Here is a 10,175-nt window from a genome sequence, read left to right as displayed (position 1 = left end):
CCAGGGCGGGCGGGCGCGGGGCGCGGGGCGCGGGGTGGCGACGGCGGCCCTGCTTGGCGCATGCGCGATCTCCCGGAGCAAGCGCAGCCGCTGCGCTGGCGCGGGGCGGGGCCTGATGCCCCCGCGCGCTCCCGGAAGTGTGCCGGCGTCGCGCGAAGGTTCCGCCTGGAGCAGTTGGCCGGGCGCGCCGGTTCCCGGCACGTGTCTCGGCACATGGCAGCGCGCCTGGCCCGGGGCGTGGAGGCGCCAGCGCCCTGGATCCGCCGGCCGTGGTCGCGGAGTCGGTGTCGTCCCTGACCATCGCTGAAGCGTTCATCGCAGCCGGCGAGAGCTCAGCTCCGACCCCGCCGCGCCCAGCGCTTCCCAGGAGGTTCATCTGCTCCTTCCCTGACTGCAGCGCCAATTACAGCAAGGCCTGGAAGCTTGACGCGCACCTGTGCAAGCACACGGGGGAGGTGAGGGGGACGAGGCGGCCAACCCTGAACCTAGGGATGGCGGTGGCTCGCCAGTGGGCTCTGCCCAGCGGCCTGGGAAGGGCGCGTGGCCCCCCCAGCAGCCACTGCAGTCATGGCCAGGGCCTCAGGCCCCGTTGTGCGGGGCGTTCAGCTTTAACATCGTGGACTTAGGGAAGGAGCTGAGGAAGTAGACAAGAAGTTCTAGGACCTTCGTTCTGCGACCTTGGTATCTATGCCAGGGGCTCGGGGCTTACTAAGCAATCATTTCCCCTTGTTTGATCGTGAGTCTCGGCCAGCCAAGTGCCTCCGGTAGTCTGCAAATAAGTGCGAGGTTTGAGGGGGCCCACCACTACTAGACACCTGCCAATTACTGGCCCCTGGAGTTGGTACAGAAGATGGGTTACATGTACCGGGGGTCGTGAAAGCAGCATGTGCTCATTTCTTCATAACTCCACACTGGAGAGAGCAGTGAGCAAAGCAGGCAAACCTAGGGTTTCTGCTGCCATGGACCTTCGTTCCTGGGTCGAGCCGACCACAGGATAGGTGGGAATGACATGCAGGGTTGTGGTCAGGAAAGCCCTCTCTGTGTGAGCCGAATAAGAAGGATCTAGCCATGCAGACATTTGAGTTGGGCAGAGAGAACGCAAAGGGAGCCTGTGGCCCTCGGGGTGGGAGGCAGGTGTGTGTGTTTAGGTGCGGAGATCACGATATGAGTTCTGAGAAGTAGGTCTAGTAGGAGTTTGGATTTTATTTTGAGGGCAGGAGAATGTCAGATACCATGATATGACGTGGCAGCCCATGTCACACACAAGTGAGGAAAACGAGGGTCATGGAGGTCGAGGAATCTGCCCACCTTCCCAGTTTTTGGCAGAGCTAGGCTTCCCACTGCCTCAGCTTAAGGCCCTTAATTTTTAAACCACTGGGCTGCAGTCCATACCTTTGCCCCTTGTACCTCCTCTAATTTATGGGCCACCTCCTCCAGGTGCCCTCATGGGCCTCATTCCTTACCCTCTCCAGCACTGGAAGGTCGACGGCGTCCTCCTTGAGACCTTTTCTGGTTCTTTCCTCTTCTTCGTCTGCCTTTTTCACTGGATCCTCTTCTGCCCTCTGCATTTCCACCCCACCCACTCCCTCTTGGAGTCTTTTGTAGCCACTGGCATCACTCATAACATCCTTTATGCTTTGCTCCTCTCCCTTCTTGCCCGTTCTAGCCTCTAAATTCTGGGCTCCGTATTACCAGTAGATCCAAATAAAAGCTTGCCTTTCCTTTTAGACCTTGTGCTGTATTTTGGATACTGCCACTACCAGTTGCCTTAATACAGGTTGAAAAACTTGGAGTCATCTTTGTTGTCCCAAATCTCTCATGTAGATTAATTTGACACATGTTTATTGAGCCTACTCCACGCCTGCCACTGTGCAAGGTTCTGTGGCTCTGCCCTGGTGATACAGCTCACTGTGTACCTGTTTGCTTGCTTTGCTCCTAGTACTCTCATGGAGGCCTGGGTACCTCCCTCCTGGACACCTTGGTGGTGTGCTTTTCATAGTTAGCTGCACCAAACTGGTTATTTGGGTGTGTGTTTGGGTTTTACTATAGATTGAAAATGAGTCACCCCCTCCCAACCCCTGGATCACAAAAGGTGGTTGCATTTAGGGTGTTGAGCTGTTTTGTTTGCTTTGCCCTGGCACCTGTGAGCTTTTTCAGGTGTGACACACTTTCCTATAGCTGTGCTTGGCATTCTCTTAGCACAGACACTGGGCTTGTCTGGGATGAGACAGGCCTCCCTCATTCCTCTGCCCTAGGCTTGCTTGTTACATGTTAAATCATGCGGCGGTGGGGATCTGTGCAGACAAGCCATGCTAACAGCCAGGGCATCTTTAAGATGCCCTCTGAAAGCCTGCTGCCAGGTTGGGAGCAGGTTAAAAATGCTATGCCTGCTTATTTTAAATGCTGTTCATAGAACAAAAATCTTTGCAGTGACTTTGTGAGAAGTTGTGGCGTTTATGTTGTGTCACTTCGTGCAGGAACACTGTGTCTTGCAGCAGGTGCACAGCTCTTACTGAGTAGAAACCACCTCTGCATAGGAAGCCTGTGGCCTTAACACTAGGCAGTTTAAGCTTTTAAATAATACCAGAGTCACTAACTAGTGCAGGGGTGACATGCTTTTTCTTTTTTCTTGCTAGAGACCATTTGTTTGTGACTATGAAGGGTGTGGCAAGGCCTTCATCAGGGACTACCATCTGAGCCGCCACATTCTGACTCACACTGGAGAAAAGCCGTTTGTGTAAGTAGAGACCTGGTTTTAGGCTTTTGAAGTGGGCTGTGTTGGGCATATAGACCTGGTAAGAAGATTGATTGTTAACTCACGAGATCAGGAATGTGAAGCCTGGCAGGGTGCAGTGGCTCATGCCTGTAATCCCAGCACTTTGGGAGGCGGAGACGGGCAGATCACTTGAACCCAGGAGTTTGAGACAAACGTGGGCAACATGGCGAAACCCCATATCTACAAAAATACAAAAATTAGTCAGGGGTGGTGGTTTGTGCCTGTAATCTTAGCAGCTAAAATGCTCATGAGTGGGGACAAGTTAAAGTATATCAACACAGTGGGATACCCTACAGCCAGCAAAATGAATGCAGATGTTCTCTGCAAAGCCATGAGAAAATCACCAGGGCACTTTAATTGAAAAACCAAGGTGCAGAAGAGTCCTCCGTAGCCTACCTTTATGTGTGTAAAAAAGCTAGGGGGTCAGGGGAGGGGTGAGTAGTGGGTGTTGGGTAGGCAGGAAGCAACTATATTTGTATTTGTTCTTATGTGTAAAGAAGTCTTAAAAGTTACATAACAAAACTAAAAATGTCATCTGGTTTGGCAGCAGTGGGGGGTCCTGGCCAAGTAGGGGGTGGATATGGTAGGAAATGCCATGCAACTACTACTGGACAGTGACTCTTCCAGCTTGTGCTCTAGCCCAGACCGTGCCCCTCTTTAGCTACAGATCCCCATTTCCCACTGCTTGGGACAGCACTACCTGGCTGTCTCTGTGTCTTCTTAAATTCCATGTGGTAGGCTGGGTATGGTGGCGCAAGCCTGTAATCCCATCACTTTGAGAGGCTGAGGTGGGAGGATTGCTTGGAGGCCAAGCAATTGCTTTGAGGCTGGGCAAGATGGTCAGGTCAATCTCTATTAAAAAAATAAAAAATTCCATGTGGCCCAAATTTGTCACAAACTGAACTCACTTTTCTCTTTGATCTTCTCTCATGGTCTTGTCTGGAGAGGTGGACTCGCTGTCTGTCCAGTGACCCATAGCAAAGATAAGGCAGCTCCCTGGACTCTCCATTCTTTCTCCCATCCCTTGCAACAGGTGGGTTGCCAGGTTGTGTAACTGACCCATCAGATCCAGCAGCCACCGTCTCATCTCAGTCCCTTCCTTTGGGCGGAATGACAGTCTGTAGGCCAGCCCTCTCCCCCAGTGCCCTCCCACGTGCTTCCCTTAAAGCTGTGCAGTGCTTTCAAGCACGGCCTACATATGAAGTCCAGGTTCCAAGTGTGTCCTACAGTGACCTGTGTGATTTGGTCTTTTTCTGCTTCTCTTGCCCCATTTGCTTGACTTGCAGGCATGAAGTTGTGCTCCAGCTCTGCTAACTAACCAGCCCTCTCTCCCAAGTGTGCCGGGGTCTCTCACGCCCATTGGGTTCCTGTCAGGACTCTTCCACGCCTGTCCTCCTGCCCCACACTCGGTTGGGTTAGATGCCTGTGTCAGGTTTAGGGTGAAGAATGGCAAGAAACCCAGCATAAGAGATGCTTAAACAAGATGGGCTGTTTGTCTTGTGTGACTGAAATACAGAAATACAGAGGCAGGAGCTCTGGAGCCCCTTCTAACTGGTCTCTGCCATCTTCATCTTGGGTTTCAACCTCACTGTGCTATCTGTTAGGGCCCAGCTGTTGCATAAGCATGCTTGCTGGCAGGAAGGAAGGAGGAAAGGACATAAGAGGCACGCCCCCTTATTTAGAGAGGTGGGCTGGACTTAGCCTTGAGCCGCCCTAATTGCAGGGGAGGCCGGAGAGTGCGCTTACTGTTGGCTGCCTGCCCAGCTAACACTCAGCATTCTGTCCCTGCAGTTAGTGGGGGCTTCTAGGGTCTCTCCCATTTGTGGGCCTCTGCGTTGTGCCTCCCATGGTCACTGCTGGCTTGTTTGTCTCTGCTTGGCCCTAGGAATGGGACAGTGCCTGCCCTAGGGTTATCAGTGAGTGATGGCTAAGATTGATGCTGGGAAGGGAAGTCCTGCTTCATCCCTCAAGCTTACAAAGGCTCATCACAAGAGGCACAAATTTTCTTTTGGAAAAAAAAAAAAAAACCGGCTTTGCAGAGGATTTAGATCATTCAAAGCCAAGATGCCAAGATAAGAACTAGAATGGCTTGATAAGCCAGGGAACATAATGGTTATGGTTCTGCTCTAAGTATCTGTTTCACCTCTAATGATAAGCCCAGACAAGTTTTATTGAGGCCTTTCCGGAAATGCAGTTTATAATGACATCTCAAGCAGCATTAAGGTTGTCAGATTCTAAGCTGAGAATAATTTATCTTAAGCATGATTTAGGCCTGGTGTAGGCTTTTGCCCAGTGTGTATAAAAGATGACTGATGTAGTGTGTATAATTTCAGAAGCCTAATATGAAAAAGCATCTTGTTACATGATAGTCATCAGGTTGAAAGGTCTATGTGGTATGGCTTAACACTTTGGAATTCGCTAAGACTATTTGATAGTATTACTGTTCTTTGGAATAATTCGCTTTTATAAAGTAGGAGGATATGTGTGTCTTAAAACTTCTTTTCCCTTGGTTTATTAATATTTTGGTTTATACAACTTCTTACAGTTGTGCAGCTAATGGCTGTGATCAAAAATTCAACACAAAATCAAACTTGAAGAAACATTTTGAACGCAAACATGAAAATCAACAAAAACAATATATAGTAAGTATGATTTTATATGCTTAAATTTATTTTTACACTTACTGCCTGTGTTTCTGACATTTTCAGCCAGGTGCGGTGGCTCAAGTCTATAATCATAGCTTGAGGCCAGGAAATTGAGACCAGCCTGGGAAACACAGTGAAATGCTGTCTCTGAAAAAAAACAAAAACAGAAAACAAAACAAAAAATTTTGGGGTAACAGAGAGACACCCTGTCTCTAAAAAATAAAAGTGAAAAATAAAGTTTTCGTCAACCCAATTTTGTCTGTCAAATGTCCGAATTTACTTAATGCCATCATAATGATAAAGGTTTTATTTTGGAAGCAAACATTGTGCAAATTAAAGTGTACTGGGAGACTATTCCAATGGAAACATTTTCCTTTTCAAATGTCATATGGTTCTTCAAATCTTTTTGAGATAAAGCAGAATGTTACAGTAACAAAACGGGTGAAAGTAACAATTATATAATCTCCAAAATAGTTTTATCTTGAGGATTCTGTTATGAACTGTTGATTTTTTTTTTTTTTGACTTTCCATAAGACTAACGAGCCTTTACAATTTAAAATTAACAGTGCAGTTTTGAAGACTGTAGGAAGGCCTTTAAGAAACATCAGCAGCTGAAAATCCATCAGTGCCAGCACACCAGTGAACCTCTGTTCAAGTAGGTACTTCATGTGGCTGAAAATCCCTTGGATTCTAGGTGTGAATAAGATTGGAAATGCAAGGGTGGTGTTGAGCATTGTTTCATGTTTTTTGGCTATTTATATATCTTTTGAGAAATGTCTGTTCATATCCTTTGCCCACTTTTTGATGGATTGTTTGTTTTTCTTGCTGATTTCTCTGTAGATTCTGGATATACATTCTTACTGGATGCATAATGTGCCAATATTTTCTCCCACTCTGTGGTTGTCTGTTTACTCTGCTGATTATTTGTTTTGCAGTGCAGAAGCTTTTTAATTAGGTCCCATTTATTTATTTCTATTTTTGTTGCATTTGCTGTCAGGGTCTTAGTAAGAATTATTTGCCTAGGCTGATGTCCAGAGGAGTTTTTTCCAATGTTTTTTTCTTGAATTATATTTATGGTTTCAGGTCATAAATTTAATTTGAGCTGATTTTTGTGTAAGGTGAGAGATAGGGACCCAGTTTTTCCAGCACCATTTATGAATAGGGAGTCCTTTCCCCAGTTTATGTTTTTATATGCTTTGTTCAAGATCAGTTGGCTGTAAGTATTTGGCTTTATTTCTGGGTTTTCTGTTTTGTTCCATTGGTCTAAATGCCTATTTTTATACCAGTACCACTCTGTTTTGGTAACTGTAGCCTCGTAGTATAATCTGAAGTCTAGTCAAAGGAAAAGAAGTCACTATATGAAAAAGACACACGCACATATGTTTATAGCAGCACAGTTCACAACTGCAAACACATGGAGCCAATTTAAGTGCCCACTGACCAATGAGTAAAGAAAATGTGGTGTATATACACCATGGAATACTACACAGCCATAAAAGGGAACGAAATGATGTCTTTTGCAGCAGCTTGGATGGAGCTGGAGGCCATTATTCTCAGTGAAGTAGCTCAGGAATGGAAAACCAAATACCATAGTTTTCACCAAGTGGGCGCTAAGCTATGAGGCCAAAAAGACAGAGTGATTTAATGCACTTTGGGGATTTGGAGTGGCGAGTTCGGGGAGGCGGTGAAGGATGAAAGACTACACGTTGGGTACAGTGTATGCTGCTTGAGTGACTGGTGCACTAACATCTCAGCACCACTATAGGGTTTATCCATGTAATGAAAAAACACTTGTAACCTGAAAAGCCATTGAAATTTAAAGCAACAGTGGGACAAATCTGAAAGCTTCCTAATCAGCATTTTTCTGATAATATGTACTGCATATGTACATTTACATATTGGGAGCATTTTAAAGGTTTACTTTGCTCTAAAAGAAATATTTAATGTGTTTGAAAATAATTTTTGAGATTATTCTAGTTGTAGTTAAGCTTAAAGGCTGCGAAATTACTTAACTATTCAAATAGAGCCTGTGCAACTATATGAAATGTCATTATGGAGACATTCGTTATGCTTTTCCTGTAGAACAAAACAAGTAATTGGGTTTATTTGCAGTTAGAGAGGGTTTTTTGAGGAACGTGAGGGTGGCTGGACAAGTTGGGTAGACCTGCAAAAGGGCCAGTGGCTCTCTGCATGGCTCTGGCCATCCGGCACTTGCCCTCAGCTTGCACAGGCTGCCTTGTGCCTTGGAGTTGCTGCAGTGACCCTGCTTCTCCTTGCTTGTGGGTCTGCTGCTGCTTCTTTGCTGCTGATGGCTTTAGCACAGAGGGAGCACGTGCTTTTTATTGCTCACCAGAGGCAGATGCATCTAGCGCTGTGCTCTCTTGCACACCCCCTGTGCACCATCATTAGGAAAGCTAGTCACAAGTGATTCAGAATCGCTTAGGGGTTTACCTAAGCCAAGTCAGATAACCTCTCGAAGTATCTTTTTGTAACCATGAAAGCAGACTATATTTTCGGAGGTATAAAGATGTAAACTGTTTAATTGGGTTAAAAAAAGTAACGTGACTTTTTCCTCCAACAGTTTGTTTTGCCCTAAAGCTGGTCGAGTAACTTGAATCTCACCTGTGATGAGGTCTACATTTTAACATGGGTTTGGTTATGGGAAGAGGGGAGACTTCGGTGGGAGAAACAGGACAAAGTGCCATTGACCCTGAGTGGAGTTCTCTGTGAAAATGGATTGGCTAATACCTCATGTGTTGCCAATGCAGGTGTACCCAGGAAGGATGTGGGAAACACTTTGCATCACCCAGCAAGCTGAAACGACATGCCAAGACCCACGAGGGTGTGTACGGACAGCCTGGGTGTGCTCCTCTGAGGGGGATGCCAAATCCTGGGTGCCTTTGAATCTGTTCCGTGATTACGCTGAAAAGAAGGGAACTCTGGGGGCAGGGGACAGCATCCTGCTTATTTGGGTCTACATTCTTGCCCAAAGAGGCATTGTATATGTCTGTTTTTCCACTACCGTGTCATTGCTGTTCACATGTAATGTGTTATTTGTTCACAAGTGCCTGGGTACACGTGACACTGACGAATGTGCTGATGCTCCAGCCATGGCTTTGATGCTTCTGTCATTTTTAACCTCTTCTATTAATATTTACTGCCTGTGCCATTCTTTTCCTTGTTCACCATTCACAAGGCTTGGATAATAGTGTGACATTTTGAGAGCCTTCAGATGTTACACTTCTCAAAAAAAAAAGACTTGATTACATTAACTACTTGAATCTATTACCTGTTTCCTTGAGGGATTTTTGCTAATCTGTATTTCAATTTCCTAGGTCCTAGAATTTATGATTTTTTTTTTAAGAGGTTAGTAACAGTGAGAGGCAGCCTGATTGTTTTTAGTTTCTAGTTGGGTGGAACTCAGCCTTGCTGTTGTATACTTACTAATCCCATTTCAGTGCTTTGCACATATCCCTTGTTGTTCAGTGTTTTTCTCTGGGTCCTTCCAGTTTATTTTCTTCCTTAGCTGTACTCTTTAAAAAAAAAAGCACTTTGGGAGGCTGAGATGGGCGGATCACGAGGTCAGGAGATCGAGACCATCCTGGCTAACACGGTGAAACCCCGTCTCCACTAAAAAATACAAAAGCTAGCTGGGCGAGGTGGCGGGCGCCTGTAGTCCCAGCTACTCGGGAGGCTGAGGCAGGAGAATGGCGTAAACCCGGGAGGCGGAGCCTGGAGTGAGCTGAGATCCGGCCACTGCACTCCAGCCTGGGCGACAGAGCGAGACTCCGTCTCAAAAAAAAAAAAACAAAAACAAAACTTTTTTTTTGTGATCGAGTTAAAATGTAATGTACCCTACTTTTTTTGTGCAGTATGACACAAGATGGCCAGACTAGAAGCCGGGGGTGGGCATGGTAACACTACTGAGAGTTGGTGCTGGTGCTGGTGCTGTGCCACAGACAAGGGACCGACCACAGAGTATATTTGCTGAGGAAAATAGAGGCAAGAATAGAGCAGGCAGGGGAAGGGAAATTAAGACGTGGAGATAGGAGTCCATACACAGCCCACCCAACTTCCTGAGAACGCTGAAAGAGGGGAAGGCATCCTTCCTGTGAAGTTTGCCTATTCCATGATCATGCTGAGAAGATGGGAACTCTGTGAAGTTTGCTTCACAGGAAGGTGAAATCCTTAAAGGGAGGCACCTTGCTGTGCCACTGTTCAGTTTTACTATAACATAAATCTTTTTTTAGTTTCTATTCCCACCTCAGGAGGCTGACTTGAATACTATTAGGAGGGGAATAGAAAATTATATAGGCACCTAAGTTTTCTTTGTAGTTATGGTCAGTGTTTACAATGAATATTCATGACAGACAATGCACCAATTTTTTTACATAGGCTATGTATGTCAAAAAGGATGTTCCCTTGTGGCAAAAACATGGACAGAACTTCTGAAACACGTGAGAGAAACCCATAAAGGTAAGGCAGGCATGCATGGCAGGCATGGTGCAAATGTTTGTCCCCACAGAACTCGTTTTGTGCTTTTCAAGAGTGAAATGCTCTGTGCTTTAAAGTAAAAAGGTTTCTTTTTTTTTTTTTTATTATTATACTTTAAGTTCTAGGGTACATGTGCATAACGTGCAGGTTTGTTACATATGTATACTTGTGCCATGTTGGTGTGCTGCACCCATCAACTCGTCAGCACCCATCAATTTGTCATTTATATCAGGTATAACTCCCAATGCAATCCCTCCCCC

At 46.0% G+C, this 10,175-nt stretch overlaps 1 protein-coding gene across 1 annotated transcript in view; it reads left to right on the top strand.

Moving 5' to 3' along the window:
- GTF3A (general transcription factor IIIA) overlaps positions 1 to 10,175 on the top strand; it is a 35,749-nt gene that overhangs the window by 20,196 nt on the left and 5,378 nt on the right. Inside the window, 7 exon segments of the mRNA XM_017848464.1 lie at positions 5 to 187; positions 189 to 455; positions 2,637 to 2,737; positions 5,322 to 5,418; positions 5,988 to 6,076; positions 8,190 to 8,263; positions 9,817 to 9,897. Coding sequence (XP_017703953.1) covers positions 5 to 187; positions 189 to 455; positions 2,637 to 2,737; positions 5,322 to 5,418; positions 5,988 to 6,076; positions 8,190 to 8,263; positions 9,817 to 9,897 — 892 coding nt within the window.

This window comes from Rhinopithecus bieti, unplaced genomic scaffold (assembly GCF_001698545.2).
Source record: "Rhinopithecus bieti isolate Rb0 unplaced genomic scaffold, ASM169854v2 scaffold_28547, whole genome shotgun sequence".
Taxonomy (NCBI): Eukaryota; Metazoa; Chordata; class Mammalia; order Primates; family Cercopithecidae; genus Rhinopithecus; species Rhinopithecus bieti.
Note: the sequence above shows the minus strand (reverse complement) of the source record. Positions and strands in the feature narration are given on the sequence as shown.